At 41.2% G+C, this 24,623-nt stretch overlaps 1 protein-coding gene across 1 annotated transcript in view; it reads left to right on the top strand.

The window, feature by feature from the left end:
• csmd2 (CUB and Sushi multiple domains 2) overlaps nucleotides 1–24,623 on the top strand; it is a 256,929-nt gene that overhangs the window by 69,020 nt on the left and 163,286 nt on the right. The window contains exons 4-5 of the mRNA XM_065471148.1: nucleotides 11,482–11,676; nucleotides 17,153–17,360. Coding sequence (XP_065327220.1) covers nucleotides 11,482–11,676; nucleotides 17,153–17,360 — 403 coding nt within the window. The remainder of the gene's footprint in view (nucleotides 1–11,481; nucleotides 11,677–17,152; nucleotides 17,361–24,623) is intronic.

Raw genomic sequence — 24,623 nt, 5'->3', positions numbered from 1 at the left:
GACACCCACTGCCTGGGTTGCCATGAAATTTTGAATGAATACTAATTTTCCCAAGGGGATAAATATTAATGTGTTTTGGGTGTTGTGATGTTTCAGTGACAGTGTTTCTAGACACATGCTCAGGTGAAATTGTTCATTTTGTAATGATGAATTAAAGTGTCCACCGTAAATACAAATGTTAAAGAATTTATTTTGCCAAATGAAGACTACTGTGTGGAATTTTCTTCTTGTAATTTGCTGCAAGCAAAATAACTATTCAGTATTCTTTAGCACCCATTCATCTGTTCTTTCAAGGCCACTTCCAACCCAAACCATGCTCAAGTGCATAACTGTTGCAGATGATAACATGCTAGCTTTACCTGTCACAGTTTGTGCTGGACCTCATTTTGGTTGTTTTGAACGAATCCCACACAGGCCTTTTTGATGCTGTGAGCTTCTAACTGGACTAATTGTATCACACAATTCCTACACATTTTAATAAATGTGTTCTACTAAATTGTGTAAATTCTTGTAATTCTACTCTCAGAATTCTACTCGCAGAGAGCAGGCTGAGTTAATCAGCATCAGTTATTTTAATTCATTCTTAGCCTGTACATAATTTCAACAGTTATTCAAAACTTATCTTCATGACAAACAGCGAATTACTGTCAGTTAGCGTGTGCTTGTGATCTTTATTGATGTTTGCATGTATACACCCACACACAGATACAGTTAGCATGTTGTCTCCTAGCTAGCAACTAGCAGACTTAATTGGTATAACTCAGTAATGAGAGTGAAATCCAGCTGGTGCAGATAGTGTCATTTGTTGGTGCACATATCAGTAACCCCAAAAATACAAGAGAATGAAGAATAAATGAATGAATTTCAAAATAGTGCAAGAGAAGTCGGCATCTCACAGAATATGCACGACCCAGTATAATGCATTAGAAGATGGCAATGGAAGAAAAACATTGATAAAAGACAGCAGTCCATTATTCAATTCAATTTAACTTCATTTATACAGTGCCAAATCACAACAGCAGTCGCCTAAAGGCGCTTTATATTGTAAGGTAGACCCTGCAATAATGCATACAGAGAAAAACCCAACAATCATATGACCCCCTATGAGCAAGCACTTTGGTGACAGTGGGAAGGAAAAACTCCCTTTTAACAGGAAGAAACCTCCGGCAGAACCAGGCTCAGGGAGGGGCGGACATCTGCCGCGACTGGGTACTTGGTGTTAACACTAATTCTTTAACTAACATTTTTTAGTTTTGTAAGCATTTTATGAGGATATGGCATGGCTTATTTTTTCTTTCATTAAGCAACAAGAAATGTGAAATTAAGTAGGTTTCATTTTTAAAACACAAAAGTATTAACAGTGGAACATGTACATAGGTTCTGGGTTCCAAAGGAAAGTACCTTAAACCTGCTTTCTATCTGAAGACTGCCAGATGGCATTACAAAAAGACTTCTGGTCCTGTAGAAGTCTATGTCAAAATACCTTTCTGACTTGACCTCTGTAAACACTTTCTTGTTGGATTTATGGGCTCAGTCACTCATTTTGGTCATACTACGTTTCAAAAAGGAGGATTATCCCAGATATGCAAGCACTTTCACAGTCAAACCTTCCCCACCATGTCACATCCAGTTCTTTGAAACCAAAATGGTGACAGTGAAAACGCTAATCTCAAGGCCTCAAAACAGACCTTCAGAAACCAGCGAATGACGTCACCATGGATAAGTCCACCTTTTATACTGTCAACTGCGCCACACTGCCCCCTCTACCCCCACCCCAGAAATACATTACATTTTTGTAAAGAATGATCAGGAAGAACAGACATATAAAAAAAATCATTATTATTCATTTTAAAGGGAAAGATGAGTCTTATTGTTGTATTGATTTCAAGTGTTATCTCTCAGTCCTTATCACTTTTAAGGTTTGATAGACTTGTTTTAATTCAATTCTCCGATCTCAGAATTGCACAATGCTCTGTGTAATGCCAAATCAGCTGTATCGGTACACCGTCATTATTACGACACACGCTGTAGTACAGTATCACCAGTGATGAACTGTGAGCCATTTAGCAAACCAGTGCACCAGATATTCACATATGATCTTTTTAATTCAGTGTAAATGTCCCTGTGTGCACCTGTGTACGTGAGCTTGCAGTGGTGACCACAGGATTTCTGCGATTTTATTGTTTGAAAGAGTAATGTCAGTAGAGAGATAAGCCTGGGAAGCCAGGGGGATATAGATACTTCAATCCAGACAGAGTCAAGGCTGTACACAGATGTACTGATCTCTCCTCCCAGCTCCCTCAGCTCTGTCTCTCATCTGTCTTCTGGCTTTCCTTGAAGTCTCTCATGCTCCCTGATCCCTCTTAGTTTAGTCTCATATATAGTGAATGGCTACTGAATGGCACATTATTCCGTTTTGCAGACATTGTCAGCAGCCATCAATTCTGTATGAGCTCTCCTTCACACCTCAGCGCCTCCCACACAGGAACTGGCCCTTTTACTGCACCTGCTGTTGTGTGCGTGGGAAATGAGAATATCTTGAGTTCATTCCGGTCTGTATTTAGATGCATTCTTGTGTGTGTGTGTGTGTGTGTGTCTTTTATTGTGTTTGCGCAATAAATCTCGTGAATCCCAACCAAGAACCACTGAGGCAGCGACACACAGTGAAACATTAACTATTACCTGCACCCACAGTTGCACGTATAAACACTGTCAAATGTGATTACACTCAGCAGTACTGATAAGGGGTTTCCCCTGCCTATCTAAATCTGGCTAAGCGAAGTAATCAAAATGCATCACTACAATCTAGTTCTGCAGAGAACACGGCACAGGTACTGAAATAACAATTTGTGATAAAAAAAAATATGATAAGGTAAATTTATTAAATCAAATGAAATTCTTTAAATTGTTTTTGGTTTCTGGCCTTTGTAGTGTGCAATTTAGATGTAATCCTCTATCCTAAAATGAGTTACCTAGGTAGTTTAGGTCCAGACTCCCAGAAAATTGTAAGTTTTTATATCAAATAAATTGGATGTGGCATGTGGATATTTTTTTCAAAGTATCAACAAAGTGTGAAGAAGTAAAACTACTATTCCTTCAAAATGAAGAGAGAAAGCAACAAGGCCTAGCAAGGGGGGGGGGGGGGGGGGGAGTAAATTTTTGCATTCTCAGCCTCTCTAAGCAGAAGTGATGTGTGTTGCCAGCTTTTGTCCTGCCCATGTGTAAGGAACAGCAGGCATTGATTGAATTGCTGCTTGACAAAGCAGAAACTGCTTATTGAGCTAATGCACCTGTGTGTTGGAATCGATCTTGCAATGTCACTTGCAAATGCGTGGCAGGAAGATGTAGAGGAAAGAAAGGGACACGCAGAAGGGATTGGAAAGAGGAATTTGGTAAGACTTTAGTTTAGTAACGATAGTTTTTATTTTCCTTTCCCCATATCTCCTGTGCTTATTTCTATTCTAATAATCTGTGGATGTCCTGTTTGCCTCTCTGCTACGTTTCTTACATTTGGGTCCTCCCTTGGTATTTTTATAGCCTATTTGATTGTTAAGATTTCAGGTCAGCTGTTTGTATGAGTTGTGACTTTGTTACAGTCCGGTGTTTACATGAGGAAAAACATGACTATGAATATGCCGTGCATTTGATTTAATCAGCAGTTTATTCATTTGGCAGAAGTTTGATTGCCTCCCGGAATAAGGATATCTATTGTCTTTTGAGCATAATGGTCACTGTTAATCTTATTTTCTTCAGGGCACAGTTTCCAAGCCATAGATTAAGTCTAGTCCTAGACCATAAACTTTTTTAAGTGGAGGTATGCATTGACTTTTTTTTTTCCAATTCCTGGTCTAGGCTCAATGAAATCTGCTGTAATCATTTGTAATAAAAGACAAACTCTCCACAGAGCACAAGTTCAGCTTGGAAAGTTCAATTTTTAGTTTGCTTCCTTTCTATAGCTGGTATATAAAAGCCAGATACAGCTTCTTTGTCTGAAAAGTGAAGCCAGCGTGGAAGTGCTTTAAACCTGCATTCTTTCTAGTGACCAGGAAGGGATAATATGAGGCATATGGTTGCAAAATGAACAGGTATCCAACCAAAAGATCATAGCGCTATATATGAGAGCAGCATTCAGCTGCCTTGATATGACCTCAGTGAACACTTTATTGATGAGTTTAAAGTCTGTTAAATACAAGGGGATACTCATTTAGTATACAATGGTCTTGTATGAATCAAAAAGGCCTATAAAGCAGGACAGGGTTTGGGCAGACCTACTTCTTGATTGTTCTGTTATTAGTGTTCAGTATAAGTTAGATTCATGTCTCTCTTGCCACACAAAACAGAAAGATGGCAACAGAAGCGCTTACAATGGGATTTCACCAGCTGATCAGTGGCATTACAATGTCTATGTCCAACTTTTATATACAGTCTATAACTATGAAACATATGCAATGTATGTACAGGAGGAACACAGCAGAAGAAGATTAGAAAGTTAAGTAATTTAAAACAGTAAAATTATTTAGGTTCTAGCCCACTGGTTTAACCTACTGGTTAATTATGATTTAGGTCATTTAAACAGGGCATTTCTAATCTGTTTTGGCTTTTGGACAAATAATAATTAGAATATTAGAGTTCATGTATTTGTGGCCACTTATTAGAGTCGTGTATCTTCCCTAATTAATCATCTGTTCATCAGTGTGCCTGTGTCCTTTCCTGCTTTGTCCCCTTGTCTTTTGGTTTCCTTTTTGGAGATTTGTTTTGGCCCGACCTCAGCTGTGCTTTGCCTGCTTGGACAACTTTTTTTTATTTTTGCTTCCTTGTTCAAAGTTTGTTCCACTCTGGTAAATTTCATTAAAGTTAATTGTTGCTTTTTATGACCTTTTTAGGTTATTATGCCCCACATTTAGCCTCTCTTTCAACATAATACAAGAATGTAAATTGCTGCACAGATACATAAAGGCATAAATAGTCTTAAGAGAGTTGAGTCAGGCTGAAGTCAGAGCCAGGAACTGCAATTTCTTTCAATTCATGATGGCGCAAAATCTTTGCAGCTGTTTAGTCCTTGCCACCTGTCTGTTTGGATCTGTCTTGCAGTCTTGCGTGAAAATGAGTTGGATTAAATCACTGTTACACACAATCATGTCTTTTCCCATTGTGTTGCTTTGTATTTATTTACAATGATGTAACTTGTATGGAAGGAAATTGGAAAGAAAAAAAATGCAAATGAGATGAGTCAAGTCAGGAAATAGCAAATCTCTGCGTAGTGCATGGATTTTATTCTGCACCTCCGTAGTATCTCTCAACCTATATTTGTGTGCATATACTTTATCTGCTCTGTTACACTGTCAATCATGCATCTTCTACTCCCATCTGATACATGGCAGAGAGAGTGATGTTGCATCAACTTTACCGAGACAGGCTCCAACCTGTGTCTCTACATGTTGTGTCTCCCTTCAACACGCTTCAATTCTCTTCTTTCTGTAATTTTCAGATTTATAGTCTCTGTCCCTCCTACTACTGTCGACTTAACCCAAGTAAAACAAACAAATCTATCCTCGAACAAAGCTCTCTTTTCCCCCTATCATTTGGCTCTTGCAGTTGATGACATGCAGCTTTTTACAATGGGATCAAAAAGTATTCATACCCTTGTTGTTTTCGATTGTTTGTTTTATTGAATTTTGGTTTATTGAATTCACATTTCAACAATGCATTTGCAGAAATGTGACTACTGCCAAAGAGTCTCCAATGGAGGACCAAAAAGGGACTGTACTCTTCATGACCAAATTCTGTTTCTGAGTTTTTGTAAATTTGCAAAAAAAAAAAAATCTCAAAACCGGTCGTTACTTTGCTATTATCAGTTGTTAAGTTGCCCATGTGACACCTTTTACTACAGCAGTGCAGATTCATGATGCCTTTATTTTGCAACGTAAGCCTTTTCTAATAATTGTTTGGTGACAGATGTGTTGTGCGGTGTGCAAGGGCAGATAGCTTTTCCTTCTTCTGGAGAAAGAGAAAATGACAAATAGAGAAACAGGCTTGAACACACCCAGGAAGTGAGCACATCAATCATACTGGGGTCAAAGGCCATCCCATCCTCTGTTCTAGGAAGGAGGAATGAGTGAGGATGGGGAGTAGAGGCAAGGTGAAGAAAAGAACGTGAGGGACAGATGATGCGATGGATGGCAAGGTGCCTGTGCTGATTGTTTGTGTGCACTTTGGCGTGTTCGCATACTTCTACTTCTAGCTGCTGTGTGTTGTAGAATTAGCTACACTGATGGATGAGGACGACCGCTTGCAGCGAAAGCACTTAAAGCACATGGGCTCCAGGGACAGGCCTTGTCACAATCACCCATCCAAGTGACTTATGGACCTGCCATGAGGAACACCAAATGGCTGGTGCTGTTGGGTGGGATGCAACCAGTTGGAAAGGAATAGTCCATATAACGACATGAGCCAAACTCGGTGGAAGAGATGCATGTCTCTTCTTGAAAACAGGAACTACTAAGGCCTGCTTTATTTCCTTGTGAAAGCTGTAAATTGTGTGGAAAATAATTCAGATATATAAAAACATGTAAAGTAAAAGGAGAAAAAAGTGAACAAATATTTAAAATGTTATGTTGCTTCCCCCCCCCCCCCCCCCCCCCCCCCCCCCCTCAAGCTTCTCCCATTTTCTTACTTTCTATGTTTAGGATTTAGCCTGCAGGTATGAATGGAACTGACTGTGATAAATGAGTTTTAAATGCTGGTTGTCTTTATACACCGCTGCCTCGGTATTCTATTTTTTTTTTTCTGTTATGTAAAGAGAGGCGTCACTTTTGCTCAACTTGTATTTTTGTTTTCTGGAACATTCCAAAGGGAGAATAGCAAAGCCAAGACAAAAACTTCATTTCGCTGCCTTTGTGTGAAGCAAATACGTCTTTTTCTATTCTGCTGCTCATTGGTAACTGCTTCACATTGTGGGAGTAAAGGCAATATTGATGATTCACCGGCAGGTTAAAAATGTATGTGCTATATCTGCGCTCCGGGCCTAGCCCTGTTTGGGGATTGCATGGGTAATGGCACTATTAGACTTAATTTACTGCCCAAACTAATAACCTGAAATGGAGAGTGTGATGGGATTATTACGTGCAGACACACAAAGACGCACACACACAGACACACATGGATGTGTATTAGAGTCCATGCATTCCCATACTTAACGCATCTCCACTCTGACAATGCTGCGCCCTCAGTCAGTTTTAATTCAGTGAAATCAGCCAGCTGGTTCATCTCTCTGTCTCTGTCACTATTTTGTAGACACACAAATATACACATCCAGTCTGTGTTCATGCCGTCTTTTTCTCACGCATCTGTCATCCCAGTCTAAAAATAGACCTCGCAGACATTCTGACTGTAAGAAGGAAAAGCACAGGTGTAACTAATAACATTACCGATGGCTCCGTTCCATTTAGGCATGCCGGTAAGCCAACATGTACAATATCAGGGCTCTAGTACTGGCACATCTAAAATGGAATGCAGCCAGTGTTGATGCTGTTATTTACTCAAGTCAAACTGTCGGCTGTAAGAAGGATCTCTGTTCCTGTGCATCACTCCATGTTTCTGTCTTCCTCTATCCTTTGCCTTCAGTATCAAACACTCACAGTGACTTTGATTCAGACTCACATGGTTTAATGACAGGGACGAAACCATTTCCTGCTTGGCAACAGAGCCCCCTGTGGCCAAACTGCAGCACTAAAAAAAGTCAGTCCCAGCAGCTAATATGCTAATCCAGCAGAGTCCTTGTGTATATGCTAATGTGGTAATGATGGAAGGGAAGCTGTAATAAGGTAGCATCGGCTGGTCAAAATAAAGGCTGTGACACAGCAGAGTGTGGAATTGACAAGTCAGCCTGTCATTAGAGTACTGGATTGTGCCAGAGGGAGAGTACAGAAGTACTAACCAGGTATTTTAAAAGGTAAATCAGCAGCAAGTCGTGTAGGGCATCTTTAGCGTGTGAGCAGGTGTTCTGCCTTCAACAGATGATGGGAAACACCTGCTGTGAAATCACTGATTGGGATGGAGCCAGAAGTGCAAAGTGCAGCTGTGAGTCACTACTGATTTTACTCTTAAAAACCCTCTTCAGAAAAATAGGGAAATGTTAGGGGTGTGGAATTGGCTCAGATGTTTTGCTGTTGGTTAACAGTGTTAAAGCCAGGGCATACCCATAGATAGCAAACATACTGACTCATTTAATCAGGGAATTCTGGTTGACATGGTGAGACCAACCCATTCAGCCCTCTGCTCCATAATCACTTTACACAGTGTGTTGGTGCTTTTATGTATATTTGTGCATCTACGGATCCAATGTATAAATACTGGAATGTATTAACTTTCTCTGACATTTGCAAATGAAAGTAATTTTCATTCTGTCAGTCAAAAATACCTTCTTCCAAATATGAAAATTAAACATGAAGATACTTTATGTAAAGATTCAGTGCAGAGTTTAATTCAAACGTTGACCACAAGGGGCAGTGTTTTACCTGTTAAGGCCTTTATACACCGGACACATAAAACCCATGTGAATATTTTGCATGTTACAAATATGGATCGGACTCACCTACCTATCCTATCTTAATAGGGCAGCCGTTCGCACTGGCCACATAATTTTGCTGGACAGATTTGCCATTTTACATTTTTTTAAATTTCACACAGTTAGACACTCCTCCGGGTCAATCGGCTCTCTGAAATGATTTCTCTGCCTCCTCACGTGTGGTCCCACCTCTGCCAACAAGAGTTCAAACTGAAATTCTCCCTGCTTCTGCCTTCTCATGAGAATTGGACAAACCCCGACTCTCCTTCTGTTTTTTTGTTTTTTTACCTCATTATCGCTTGATGTGAACTTAATTTAGGATTATTTCTCCACCTCTTAGTGGTACAAATGGTATTGCATAAAGGCACAGCCTGACCAGTTTGACTTCAGTTAATATCTCTTCAACACAATACATACAAAGTGGCTGTGTCTTCACATTCTGTTAATAACCTTTATTAGTTATCAAAGGTTTGAAACTATTTTTAAACACAGGAATTTACAATGAATATCTTTAAGCAGGTGCCTTATTGTGTTTCTTTAAGAAATCTTGCTCATGCTATGATTTTCAGTCCTGCAAACATGAACACAGACAGTTAAAATTTGTATCTAACCATGACTTAGATATGAGTTCCACCTTCGCAATCATATTTTTTTTCTTACCATCTGAATCAACCCATGTAAGCTGTTTACACATATAAACTCCTGAAAATGTCAGGAGGATACGGCTGGAAAGCTGTCTGAAGTTGTCTTTCAGACAATGTTCCGACAACGTCTAGCACACAGCAGGGTGCAGTTTGCATCAGCCGCTTTCTCGCTACTGGAAACACTGTGGTTTTAGAAAAAGGTGTCTGCTTAGTAAAGCATGCAGTGGGCAGGGCACCCACTAGGTAGCTGTGGTGTACAGGACAGATAACTGCAATAATCTTACATTGACGCAAATCATGGGTATCAGACGTCACAAGAACCAGGGTGCATGCATTTTAAACAGTGTAATGTCTGACTTGGAATGTCTGGAAAAGTTCAGAGCTGCAGTGCATTTGCAAAAACAGCTGTAGGCAATCCTGACTTGAACTACTGTATAATGTATTCAGCTTAAAATGAGGAATAAAATTAGGAGGAAGGCGAGGTTGGTGGTGTCAAAAACACACATGATGTTCGAGAAGGAGCCCGGGGTTTGTGTGAGACTATTTTTAAGTTTAGTTTTTCACTTGCTGTTTACTTTTATTTTCGCTTGCTGTTACGTCTGTGCAACAAAACTACTTGGTTAAGGTTAACAAGAGATTATAGTTTAGGTTAAAATATACATAAAGTGGCTCGTGACACATTTTAAAACTTAACTAAAAGTTGTAATAAGCTACTTACATAAACTACATTTGGAGTGGTTTCTTTCTGTTAGCTTCACAGCTGGGAGTAGCAGAGTATGCTCGCACACACACAAAGACATTTCAAATCGCACTCGTAGAGGTCATGTTTGTTGTCTGCTGCGTGGACTGGACACACACTGTTTGCAGTCTATTTATTTACCAGCCAGTTAATTCCACAGCTCAAGCTCTGTAGAATGCACTATGGGGTGAAATGATTGATCCGTCCTTGTTAGACCTTGCTGTAAGGAAGTCTTTAGCTTAGACTTAGAGTGATGAAACCTGAAACATGAAAACAAACAATCACAAGAAAGAAAGAAAAAAAAAAGACAAAAAAGGGGTTTTAAGGTTTAAATGAAGTTTGAATTAAAGCATTTCTTGTGTGACAAAGCAGCACAACAAAAAGATCATTGCATTATATTTTTCCCTGGAAAAGGATCACAAGAAGCATCTTAACATGCCAGTCATGCACTCGTTTTTATGAATGTTAAGAGCTAGTTATTTAAACAAATGACAAACATTTTCTAATTAAAGAAAAAGCTAAAGCTAAATTTTCTTAAGACATGCTTTTTTCTTGGGCAGTCAGTAAGAGCAGACTTTGAAAAAAATCTTTTATTTATTTTTTGGTAAGACGTTATAGAGCTGGAGACATTAGATAGGATAAAAAAAAAACTTGAGTGTGTTTTGAGCACGATGGCGAGGTGCCAGCGAGCTGTGTTTCTGTGTAGGAGCCATTCTGTCCTTGCTGGAGTTCAACCCAATTCCTGTTGAGGGACTGAGCTTCATCCAAAGTCCAGCACATGTTCTGGCCAGGTCCCTCGCTGTGTGGGAGTGTGTGACCGGGACAGTAAGCTGGGTGACACAGAGTACGTGTGTGTGTGTGTGTGTGTATGATGCATGTTTGGTCATTGCCCTTTTACTCACACTCTAAGGATTTACTGTCTGAAATGCAGAGCAAAGCTCTAATCCACTGCACTCCTATATAGTACTGTAGCAATGTGTTATAGACTTAGCTGTTCAGGCGTAAGTCATTTAGGTACATGGAAACTGTGTCTTTCACTGGAACATAACATGAGCTCACAGACACCAGATTGGCTGAACTTCCTCTGAACTTGATTTACATAATAATACATAATTAGTCAAGGTTCTACCAATAGTGAGCGTGCTCCTTTGCATGCACCTACATGATTGCACAAGCAGTGATGGTCAACATAGTGTGCTCAAGCGACTACCCTGATAGGTAAAACAGCACTTAGTGCATTTGGAATTTCTCGACTATGTCAACTTCTCTAGGAGCTCTGCTACTACATGTAACTATGTGTACACATCTCAGAAGATAAGATTTTATCTGTTTATCTGTTTGTTTTGGAAAGATGTTGCTGCTTGGGTCAGAAATGTTGCCATGAACAGATGGCTCTGTGTGTCGTTATCTGTCATCAGACTTTCCCTCGTTTTCTGGCCCTTGGCAGCGCTAACGTGATGCAGTGCCACATACTTTACCACAACCCGCCTCGTTTACTGTCAGTTTTCTCTCACCCCCTTCTATTTCTACAGCTTTGCCCAGCTACACTTGTGGTAATCCTGGAAAGCTACTCAACGGCCACCAGCAGGGGTCTACTTTTAATATCGGGGACAAGATCCGCTACAGCTGCAGCCCGGGCCATGTTCTAGAGGGTCATACCACCCTGTCCTGCCTTGCCACTTCAGCTGGTACTGCTGCCTGGGATTTCCCCCTTCCTTACTGCAGAGGTAAGTAGGAAGCTCAGCAGAAGGCCGTCTCTTATAAGGGACCTTTTGGCTAAATTTTTACATGTTAATTGAATCTGTTTTCAGTGCTTTTGCATGAACTCTTCAGAGATATGTGAGATCTTACATTTATTTTTATGGAAAAAAGTTCATGCTTTGTTTAAAAAAAAGAAGAAAAAAGAAACAAGAAATCTGCTTTGGTTATAGCTACTAGTTGCTATAAAAAATAACTGACCTTGTTTTTGGAATGAAGAGCAATCGGCCTCGCTCATTTAGTCTTTTCTCCACCAGGTGGATAAACCAGCTTCTCCAGCCCACATGCACCGACATACAGTATATTTACACATGCCTCTACATGACCTGACACTGGTTTTCGGTGGTTATTCTGATATCTTATTTACCATGGCAGGACCTCATGTGTTAGCTCCCAGTCAGGCGCTCGTGCCAGTTGTCCTTCCCTCGGAGTTAGCAAGCACCCCTGCGGCAGCGACACCTGCCAGTGCATGTTGTCTGACACAACATGAGGATTCTTGAAAATACTTACACTGTAGGCAAAAGTGACACTATAGTACATCAGTTTACAAGATTGGTCTTTGAATAAAAGATTAATTCCTAGAAAACTGCTTGACCATCTATATTCATTTGCTTTCTTGTGTGTGTGTGTGTGTGTGTGTGTGTGTGTGTGTGTGTGTGTGTGTGTGTCACTGTGTCCGTGTGGCCAACGGTTTGTGTCAGTGCGCCTGCTGAGCAGACCGCTGAGACTCTATGCCATCTGCAGCCATGCCGGGAGTCAGGAAGCCCACATAGGAGCACACATGGCTGGGCACCACGCGCCAGCACAGTCCCCCCACCCGCCCTATCACACCCAGGCACATGCACATGCCTTTTCTCCGCATCAAAATGGGAGATTATTTTGCATGCATTTCAAAATCACAGTTCTTTGTAATTTATATTTTCTTGACGATAACTTTGTCCCCTCTTTCATTTCTTTTTGCTTCCTAGAGAATTTATGTTTAGACCCCAGTTCAGCTTTGTCAATCTCCTCACCCCATTCCCACCAAGGCTCCATCCTGGGGGGGAAAAAAAAATCACTCAAGCACTCAAGGATGTGATTATGTCACCTTTTCAGCAGAAATTACACGCCAACAAGTTTTAGAAACTGGCAATTTCCCCTGTGATTAATTGAGGTCTCCTGGTGCCACATAAAAGTCAACGTGTACACCTGAGTGCTCCTTCATAATGCATAAGTGTATTGTTAATGTCACTCCAATTATAGAGCCTACCCATATGTGCTAGAGCAGAACTTGCACTGTACTTTGGGAGCAGAGAGAACATTTTGGCACAGTCACCATTCTGGACACAGGAGAGGACCAACGTGCCAGCACTGTCGGGCCAAAGATGATAAGCCAGCCGTTGATGACACAGATAATGTTTTACATTTCCTGTCTTGTGCCCAATTTGTTTTTTTCTTTAGCTGTGAAAAATGTCATTGCTTATCATACGAGTACACTTATAAAGGATTTAACATCAGTCTTTTATTCAGATTTTGACACCCTTTCCATCTCCACTGTCGCCCTTTTCTGAGCTTTTCTGTGCTCAGACCCACGCCTCATCTCTCTCTCTATTTTTTTTTTCGCTGCGTATCTTTCCAGAAATAAGCTTACTTCTGACAAGTTCTAAATGTCAGTGCACATACCTGCAGCATCACACTGACACAACTTTTTATGTTTGGTGTGTACGCATCCATTATCCTGCTTATTGCAAAGACACTCTGACTTTTAGTTGTAGTCGGTCACATGTAATTAGAAAGTCCCAGATATAGCTTTCATGATTTCTGCTGGTCTTATATAAGGATTGATTTCTGGATGCATATTAAACACTAATGTTTTTTTATAGCTTGCATGCATCAGTCATGCTTATGTCTTATATCTTGCCATGACTCTCAGAGCAATCGAAGCAGCTCCTAACATTTAATAGAGAACCATGACATCCTAAGTGACAGGCTGAAAAATGCACTGTTCAACCGTGGGAAGCAGTCTGACATCTACAATTGACTGAAGAAAAAAATTAAATAAGTTTCTGCACACCTCACATACTGAACGGTTCAGAAGTTTTTTGGGGAGCTGGCTTTGGCTTCATATACTCTGTGGGTACAACCCGCTTTGGCTCCGTTGTCGTACAGTGCTTGCAGCGGCCGGTGCCGGCTGCGAAATTCAGTGAGTGACGGGGAAAAGTCAAGGTGAAGGCAAGAGTGAGGAGTCGGAGACTTCCCTTCAAGTGTGAAGAAACAGTCCTGCGTGGAATATCAATGCACTTCCTCATCCTTTTTTCTGTCTGCATTCTACTTCCTGTCACTCCAACTGCAACGATCACCTCTCGCCCCTCCCGCTGTGCGCCTCTCTTCTCTCTTCATCGTCCACTCTCCTCCTGCACTTTTCCCTTACCCAGCCTCGCATGTCACCTGTCATCCTCTTCATCCCCTTCTTCTCCCCCTTCTGTCGTAGTTTCCCTCCTATTGAGGTTCACACCTCACAGGTTTCCACTCGCCCGTACACTCTCCTGCCCTCCCTCAGGGGGAGTGCGGTGGTGACAGGTAGAGTGGATGATAGACAGGGCCAGACACTTTTGATCTCCTCCTCCCTTCTTTACCGCCACACACAGCTAGTTGGCCACTCGATATAATGAATCCCACTCCGCGGTGATGCAGATATGTCCTCAGAGACACTCACACATGCACGCATACACACACACCTTCACAAGTACTGTGGAAGTGTCATTCAAAACTTCTTTTGACGTGTCCCCTCTGTTCACAGATTTGTGAACTGATCTATAAATGAAAGAAGGCTGTATTTCAGGCAGTGTCACATGCTGCATTGTTCACAGCTGTAATGAACATATCAGAAGCTGGCATGGGGAGTTATCCTGGCAACATTTTAAATGCATGCTTTATTATTTAATGGTCTCCTTAAAGCACCGTTGAGGCGGGAAAGAGTTGCTTTGATTAACAGAAATCTGAATTAATCAGAATTTAATCACTTCCCTCCACGTTGCATTAAGTTGCATCACGCAGCTTTCCCCGCTTCCTGACGACTGTAAAAGCACTGCAGGGCATTTTGAAATCCTATGACTTCTTTCTCTCTGGCCTATGGCAAAAATTGCAGACAAAGGAACAATATGCTGTAACTCACTACACAATTTCATGCTCCTGAGCTTGGAAATATGCAATTTAGCCTGTGGCAGAAAGATAATGTGTAGCCAAAAAATAAATAAAATGTAAAAAAAGAGGAAAAAATATTATTATTATTATTATTGTTACTGTAAATTGCCAATAAATAAGGCTAGGAAGCCATATCTGTTGCTGGTCAGTGGTTCCGTGTTGAATCCAGAGTCAAATTTAAAATCTTCACATCATCGTTCTTAAATAATCAAGCCCCATCTTATTGAAGACTTTATCCAAAGCACCATATCACCCCAATAGAACACTTTGCTCTCAGACTGCAGGCTTACTTGTGGTTCTTATGGTATATATTAGGCTGCTGGGGGCTTTCCATGATGCACTGAGTGTTTCTTGGCTTATCACTTTTCACTCTCTACGTTAAAAGTGGTGAGTAACCCCCAGTGTACCTCACCTCTAATGGGTTGTGGCATATGGCTGCCTCTCCTTGAGCGTTGTTCAGCTGGAGGTTTCTTCCTGTTAAAAGGGAGTTTTTCCTTCCTACTGTTGCCAAGCACTCATTCACAGGGGGTCGACTGATTGTAGGAATTTTTAAAAAATGAATTGAACCAGTTTTATGATGCTGGTCAACAACATCTTTTCTCAAAACAGTTTCAAGATAGTTTGTTTGTTTGGTGTCATGGAAACTGAGACATCTACAGATGTTTTCATCTGTGTGCTGATGTTTTCTTGTCCTATTAGCCTTTCTTCAGAAAGCTCCAAAAACTTAAAAGTAGGGATGCACCAATCGTGAAATTCCGGGCTGATGCTATAAAATAGAAACTTGGCTATGACTTAAAGCCAATAACAGATAACATCAGACACTGGCTTCAGTAATTGCATTCATATTTGTTGGCAGTCCTGTATCAATCAATATACTGGAAAATCCTTAATTAAAAGTTCTCTTCTTACTTGATATTCACCATGTATATCTTATAAATGTATTCCTAACAGGTGGAAAGTTTACAGTACCGCCTAGGTTCTTTTCCAAAGAAATGGACTAAAAGAATTATAGAATGTAATTTTGGAAGATGTTGAAATAAATCATATAATTGTTGTCATTGGAAAAGTTTCCTTCCAAGACCCTGATAGGAGAATAAAAATATATAAATAGCGTCCATTTTCAAAAGGCTTTAACCATGTTTTTCAATGTGAACTCATTTTGTTTAAGCCAGAAACTACCCCATCAGATTTTATTATGATGGCTTCAACAGTCAAACGTGACCTTTGGCTGCAGTTAAGCTGCAGTTTGTTTATTAGCGTTTAACTTACCTTGCTCGCCAGCTGCTTGCCAGTTGTCTGTACACTAGGGTTTCCAGACTCCTCATATCCCATTGTGGCATCTCTGATTACCAATAGCATTGGTGTGGGCAGCATGGAAGGCTGACATGCACCCCTGGGGTAGTGCTATCCACCCTCCATGACGCACAATGTGTGTTCCCAAACACAAAAAAAATAAGGCATGGATGAAAGACAAACATGCAAACCAGGAGTTTATTTCACACTTTCAGTATGAAGCAACATTTTGATGTTGACTTTCACAGCTGATAGATTTAGCTTAGTTAACATAAGTGGATGGGTATCAGCTGAACAGCTAAAACAGAATGAGATCAAAGCATTTTTTGTCCTTACCAGTTTCTTGCCAGTTTGTTTTGTCCTTCCTGTGTAAAGTATCTCACCTGTCACTCCTGCACTCGTCAATTGCAGTTCCCATACACAGTGGAGAACCGTGGGGAAAAAACAAAAAAAGTTAAGGAGATGAGATAAATGAACGTGTCTGCAAACGCACAGTCACATTACGCTGTGATTTAAAAAATCAAATCAGCAGTCACAAATGTCCTCCTGTTTTTAATCATTTGATGATTATGATGGATCAAGGTAACTGTTCCGAACACACACACAGACACACAATAACTCTAAAGGTCATGTAAGTCCTTGAATAAACTTGTGTTGCAAGTACTGGTTATATGTAGAGGGTGTGGTGTGACACTATACCAAGGCAGATTTAATTTATTATCAACCTCATAATAATGCTATCATTTTACTACCAACGTAGGGAAACTATGTAAAAATCACCTTGAGTGATGAGTTGTTGCCGATCACGTCGACCAACATTAATCCCCACCAGCATTATCTATCTGAGCAACCCCTCTGTACACATTCAGCGGTCGGTACACCTCACACTCACGTGTCTGTGATTATTTTTGTTTTGCAAAGATTTTTCTTCTGATATTAATTCTTTTACAACTCTGTTTCTCTCTGCAGCGGATGACGGATGTGGAGGGACACTGCGGGGCCAGAGTGGGGTGATAACTACTCCCAATTACCCATCTGAATATAACAACAATGCCGACTGCACCTGGACTGTGCTGGCTGAGCCAGGAGACACCATTGCCCTGGTTTTTTCTGACTTTCAGCTGGAGGACGATTATGACCTGCTGGAGGTCAGCGGCACTGAGGGTTCTTCGCAATGGTGAGTAGTCAGCTTGCGGCATTTATCTGGGGAGAGAGCTGAGAAGGGGGGAGAGGTAATGCACCACCTGCATGCAGGCTTTTTTCAGGTGGTTGAATGAGTGTGGTGAAGTATGGTTGGAAGTGGATTGGTGTTACTTATGGAGGTCTGGTGGAGCTGGATCATAGCTGGTACTAGCTTCAAAATGAAATAGGGCGATAACAGTAATTTGTTTGATAGGCAGCACCTAGCTTTTATATTACAAACTCAGCCTGGGTATATCATATGGTCTCTGGTTCTAAAGTGTAATTTGAACACTCAATCATGGTCACACACTCGCACTCATTCTCTCGATTACTCAGTCTCACACAAACACACATGCTCGGCTCTAATGATGAAGAGATAGGATGTCCTGGCGTCAGCGTGGGTCTCTCACCATCTGTGGCAGCTCCTCCTCTCTCTGACAACTCTCTCAGCTCAGGAAGTAATTAGAGATCTCGATTACCACCGCCAGCCGTAAAGTGTTGTTTCACCCCCATTCTCACACTCGCGGAAACAGAGAGAAGCCCGTGTGCGCACAAACGGTCATGCACGCTAAAGCATTCACACATTCAGCTCCACTTTAATATATTTTCACTGCTGCTTAAAGAATTGTTGCAAACAGATGTATTCTTTCACACATACACACCGGCGTTTTGTGCCTTCCGAGACCACACATAGCCAAGCTTAGCTTGAAAAAAAAAAAAAATATATATATATATATATTGGTTGAATACAGGTAGATGCATTTTTATGCATCAGGAAAATCTGCCATGCTGCCTCTGTCTCGGATATAATATAAAAATGCAGGTTTAGTTTCAGAATCGTGTCGGAGACAGACAGCTCAGATAAAAAAAAGAAAGACAGAAGACTTTGGAGTTAGAGCCACAGGCAGTTGGCAGGAAAGGACAAGGGGTAGCACTGGCTGAGCTATTTAACACTTGAGACACAGACTCTGAGAGACAGAGAGGAGGGAAAAAAGACTGTTGATAAGGGAAACAGGTTCAGAAAGAATATATGAGAAGTCATCTCAGAGTGAGAGGGCCCCAGGAAACCTCACGTCGGTTTCACTCATTCGCTTAGTAGTTAAGCAAAAATACTTCCCAAGAAGAACTTGATTGACTCTGAGCGGTCTTAAAACTGAAAAAATTCTGCCTAGTAGTCTGATATTAAAGTCTCTTTGAATCTTTGCTTGGCCAGTGGAGAGCTGATCGCTTCCTGGGCTCCCACAGACAGCCGCCTGACTGTGCTTCTTTTGCACATTTTACGATGTCATCAGCTTCTTGTCCTAGACTTTGATTTGCTCTATGTTGTCATGGGGAGGCGCCCAGTTCTCTACTGGCTGTGTCATCTTTGTGGCAGTTGTTGCCAGTGGCGTCTATGGTAGTGCACCTGCAGCATGGCTTTGCTGTCTTAAAGAACAAGGAAGAGCAGAAGGGAGTAAGTCACTAGAGAGGAGGCAGAAGGGCTTTGGCAAGCGATGGATACTGCAAGTCACAGTTGATCATGCACATTGGAAGGAAAAGGAAGTACAAGAGACAGAGGACACGATGCAGACAAGCTGGCTTGCATCTATTGTTTCACTTTTTTTCTCTTGTTTCGCTAGCTTAAGTTTTATCCACATACTGTACCACTGATTTGAAAAAGTTTTGGCTATTTTTTCTCATTTTTAAAAACTCACCAGCCCACTTTACCTCCAATGTGTCGAGGTAGTGAGCGGGGAGTACTAAGGATGTGGAGAAAGTGAAGTGAATCACAGCGAGTATTACTATGGAAGAATGTGGCCCGGTCTTATGAATTGCATTTTCTGCTACATAATGTGAGCAGCTGGGTGCTGGTTTACTTAGGGAAAAGATAGCAGCAGGATACAATATGAGAAGAAGATAAGCCGTAGGAGGCGATGTGATGCTCAGGGCGTTGTTCTGCTTGTAAACCTTTGGTCTTGGAATTCATTTTAATGTAGCTTGGGCACCAACCTAAACATTGTGCATCCTCATGGCAGTGGTTTTCCTTAATGTGCCTGGCCAAAAAAAACCCTTTCAGGGATGATTTGAGAAGAGGGTTGTAACCTTGTGTGTTTGTGTGAAGCTCAAAGCTTCTTTCTCAACAACTCCAAGAAGAGGACAAAGATTATTATTAATGTTGTGGCTGATTGGTGAGGGCAAAAGAGGGATGCTATGGTACAGCAGTAAAGGAATGAGCAGACACTAGTGACGACATGTGAAAGGAAGGGCAGGACCTTTGAAGAAGAGGGTGGACATGAAGTTGAGAGATGGGTGCAAGGATTGAAAACTCGCAGCTGGTGGCCAATTAGAGAGGTCAGGCTTGGCTGTTTGATGATGCTGACCTAAAGCCTTTCTGCTCTCAGTGAATGAATGGATCAGTGAACCTTCAACTCAGTGGGGCTTGACGGTTGATGATGCGCTCTCTCTCTCTTTTTCTCATCATGCAAATACGCTCTTTGATTTCATCACACTGGTGTGTACACAGCTGCTAAGCTTAAAAGCTGTTTCTGTATTTCAGATCTTATGGTTTACAGTTTAGCTCCAAAGCGTCATGTCGCCAATATGAGAATACTTGTTTTTGTTAGTTTTTTACATTTTTCAATCTTGTATTGCTTTCCATTGGCTTTAAGAAATATATCACTATAAATTACTGGTATTTGCAAATGACAAGAATGCTTTCTTGTTCTTGAGTGGGTGATGTCGGTCTCCCTCTATCCGATTGCAACCGTTGTTCAATATGTGGGAATCTGTCTGAACTTTATTGATTGATACCTGACTGACAGGTTCATTGATCCGACACAAAAAAGAAGGGCCAAGAGATCATGGTCAAAACCATGCTTCCCAGATCGATCCACAGCATTTTAAACTAAAGCAAGTCAAGCTTGCATGTTCTGAGTTTCTTTGTTGCGCTCATGTTTGTCTGTATATGTGTTGCTAAAGGGAGAGAACGAACCACAATTAACACCATCAGTCACCAACAAGGATGTCACCTCTGTGAATATCTGAATGTGATCTTGATAGGATGCGATCTTGCGCACAATACCATCCTGCACTTTAATTGGCGGTTCCACGGAATTAGCATTCTGAAGAGGTGGCAGAAAAAGACAGCTCTGAACACCAGCTCCACAAGCTGAGATGTGCATGTGGAGTGAATGTGGCAGCGGGAAAGGGCTGGTAAAAATGGCAAATGAATTAGGTGAATTCTGCCTCTGCTCAGCGGTACCCTGACAGGACTTCTTCACTGTTGCTTGCCCAGGGGAACACATTACTCTGCTATTACACTGTTTGCATCCACATTGATTTTCTTCCCCATCACCATCCACTTTGAGGCAATGTAAATAATGCCCGATGCTAACCAATTGCCAGATCCTCATTTGCCCACTAGCTACTAAGTGGAACTCACAGCTATTTGACTTGTAATTTTCTTAGGTGCTCAATTGTTTTTCAAAGCACTATAATACATTTTCATCTACCAGCAGTGCTCTCTTGAGATGTTGAAAGGAACTCCCACAGCAGCTTGAATACTGTAAATAGAGAGTATAAAGTGCCTAAATCTGTACTTGAAAGAAGTCTGAATATTGGCTTTATTCCCTCGGTTCTACAAAAAAAGATTATGTAAAAAAAAATGCCACATCACAGTTAAGCGATTGCACCATTTTAAAGAAAGTGTTTCCAAACAAAAACTTAAATCGTCTTTTTCTTTTCTATCTTGGTAACTTTTGCAAACTCTTTCTGTTTCCCAGGTGATTTTTTTTTCTTTCTTTATGCATCCATCTCTGACAACACATTGCTCCCTGGGAAAATGCAACTTATTTCTTCCTGTTCGGAGATCTGAGAGCCCATTGAGTTTTGATCCCTCTAGGTAACCTCCTGCTTTCTCGTCTCTGTTTTAACTCCACGCCTTTATGGAATTGAGACGCTGACATTTAGCCAGCCTATGGATTATCCCCGGCGTGCTGATTTGTGTCAACCTGTCCCAACCTGGCGATGGGAGCGCGTCCGTGTGTGTACGAGAGAGGCAGAAAGAGATAAAGAGTTGCCAGAGAGGAGTGCAGAACACTGGATATATTGATTGGCTGTTAGGTTGACTCACCTGAGAGTGAGTGAGTGAGTGAATGAGTGGTCTTTGGAAAAGCTTTCTAAGTCCGGGGGCTGTTTTTCTTTTGTTTCCATAGAAATGAGTGTGTTTTGTTTTTGTGGACATAAATGCCTCTTTCTTCTCCTTTTATAAAAGACAGTGGAAAACTTGTTTTTTTTTTCCATGTCAGGGCTCGTGAGATTTCCTAAACTCAGCTGTTTTACTCGAGATGATCATTTTCCTGCTTTGTATACAGCCATGTGCATGTTGTATTACAGCCATGAGAGTTGTTACCGTATGCAGATGTGTCATGAACATGCCAACTGCTGTTCGCCATGAGGAAAACACATTCATTAGTCACACCCTCCCACTGGGACTCCTCTGCAAAGCTGCTATTTTTTTATGTTATAAAACGGTCACGGCGAGAGTGTGTGTGGAAGTGAGCGATTGTGCGGCTTCTCCGGTGAACAGCGTTTGACTGACAGTGCAAGAAAAGGTGATTACGCACTCATGAGCTACAGAATTCTTTGCTTTAAAACACAATTATATGTACATTTGGGCACACAGACAGTGATTTCCAGCATCTGAATACAGGTCATTTGCAGCGTATGGAGGGGCATTTTGCATAAATATGTGTACTGTGTCACGGTTGAGTGGGCGCTTTTTCTCATTGTGAATGTTGAATACATTTCTTATCCGTTTCCTATGCTCAGGCCTGTTTTTGCACAAAACAGGCTGCTGGAGTAAAGCAAACGTTTTGCTTCGGAGCTTTATCCATAAATCACCAAATCGCTGGGCAGGTCATGTCACTCTGGTACAACTTTCCCTCTCAGTGTCTCCCTTTGTTTCTCAGACATTATGTCTCGTAAATTCCTGTGTTGTTACTGTAAGGCATTTTAATGGCTGATTTTAATGGTCTAATTTGTCAACTGAAATCCAGTAACTGGGGCTGTTATCGGAAATCCCGCGTACAGATCATCTAAGATAAAAGTAAGCTCAGGAAAATGGGTAGAAAGTGATAGATATGGCAAGTTTTCAAGAGTTGAGCTTGCTACCCATACCATATGGAAAGATTTGCCTTTGAAACACAGGTTACTGTAGACGAGTATTGGCTTTTACTATTTTTCTATTTGCCTTTTTTCTGCATACTTGTGCTATAATCACTTAACTTTGGACCATGTGGACGGAACAGAAAGATGGTAGAGCTGTCCACAGCTTTTTGCACGGGACTTTTATTTTTCTATATGAAGGGACAAGAATGTGATCACAAAGTGCAGATTTCACCCAGGACAGAAGCAACTGCTGCAAAACAGTTTCTGCAACATCACATGCTAACACAAAGCATCTTGATGTGTGCTTAATCATGATGGTAAGAAAATGTCACATGTAGAAAGCTCATTTCTTGAAAAATGAAAAGTCCAGATGAACAGGATCTACTTTCTGGGCTAATAAAGAAGAGAGATTTAACAGCTTCGTGCATACCGAGCTCAGCCAAGTAGAAAGAGCCTGATCTTCAACAGGTAACAAAAGCAGTAGTGATGGTCAGGCTTGTAGCTTTACAGCATTCATGCTTCTCCAGTAGAATTGCTGCCGATCCCTGTTAAGTGCTCTTTGGGCTGGTTTTCAGTGTTGCTGTCAGTTTTGTGTTAATAATTAAATACCAAAGGGGAGATTTTTTTTTGTCTTCATTAGGATCAGGATTTATGTCAGTGTGTGGGACTGTTGCCTGAGGTTTATACTGCTAAATGGCTATATGGCAATGTATCTCACACCAAGTTACAGAGTAATGCAAAAGTAATGTAACCAGTGGTTTAACAAATTCATTTCTCCAGGGAATAATTAACGCCATGCATTAAGTAACAAGTAATATATAATGCATCACTTTTGGATGTGGATTTATGTTCTATTGGAAAGGCTTGTCTGCATAACTAAAGTCCCACAACTGCACTCTTGTAAACTTTTTCATTTAAAAGCTTATGGGACTAAAATGAAAAATACCTCAGGGCTAATGGTTATGATGCCCTGACACCTCAATGATCTCGCATCAGAGGCAATGAAAAGATGTGCTCTCTGTCTACAAATGTCACGCCCGCTTATTTAGCAGCAGCTGTATCTCAGTTTCTCTCTATCTTACACACACATGGTTTCTTTGTTAACCTCCAGACCGTAGCTGTGTCTGCCTTTAAACTTTATTTTTGCCTACCAGTTGTCAAAATCTTAGCTCTGCTTGTTCCTGAATGTCTGCGCTCCCATTGTGTACTTCTTTTCTAGCTTTTTTTTTTTTTTAGCTTTCTACACTCAAGCACAGTTTTGCTTATTAGCCTTTGCTTGACCATTGGATCAATAGCTCTTGTTGCCAGTCGCGCCACTGTGGGCCTTCAAAGTTTGTCGGAGTTCAGATTTATGAGCAGCAGCACTTGGTTGAGGACTCAATCTGCAACGTGCCATTGATCAAAGCAGCATTTATGATGAAGTTTGTGCCACCCGCCAAGAAATTCTCCAGCTGAACATTATCTCCAACACCTGGTGCCATGCTGCAGATTGGCTCACCCCAGCACTCTACACCGTGTTACTCACTCTGTCACATTGCTCAGGCTAAGAGCTGGAGAGGAGAGGGTATGTTTGAGTGCAGAGAGTGAGGTTAACAAAAAACAAAACAAAAAAAAGCTCAGCCATGGATTCTATCAACCTCCCAGGCTTGCATGTGCATACCTGTGTTTTCCCAAGGTGACTATTTCCGTTCCACTGGCAAAATTACACCTCAGCACACATGAAGATTGGTGACTAATATGCAGCTTTAATTGTCATTGATCATCTGTGTTATGTTTAAAAACAGCAGGTGCAGCAGCTTATTAGTCAATATTCCGTGTAAACCGGAGCAGCCGGTGCAGCAGTGTGTCTGTGTAAGCATGTCTAGCCATGTGTTACCTCACCCCCGTCCCAGTGACACCAGAGAGCACACAGAGGTTGGAGGTAATGGGGCAGATCACTCTGCCCTGACTGGGTGTCTTTTTAGTTGTTTTTACCAAGCACTGCACCGTTGGGATCCAATATGTTGCTTTTAGCAATCACATAGATGCACTAATGGCTTATAATTTGTACACAGAGGCATATTTAAGTTACAAACATTGGCACCCTGGGCCTCCAAATGGACTGGAGGTT

Source organism: Pelmatolapia mariae, linkage group LG22 (genome assembly GCF_036321145.2).
Source record: "Pelmatolapia mariae isolate MD_Pm_ZW linkage group LG22, Pm_UMD_F_2, whole genome shotgun sequence".
NCBI lineage: Eukaryota > Metazoa > Chordata > Actinopteri > Cichliformes > Cichlidae > Pelmatolapia > Pelmatolapia mariae.
Note: the sequence above shows the minus strand (reverse complement) of the source record. Positions and strands in the feature narration are given on the sequence as shown.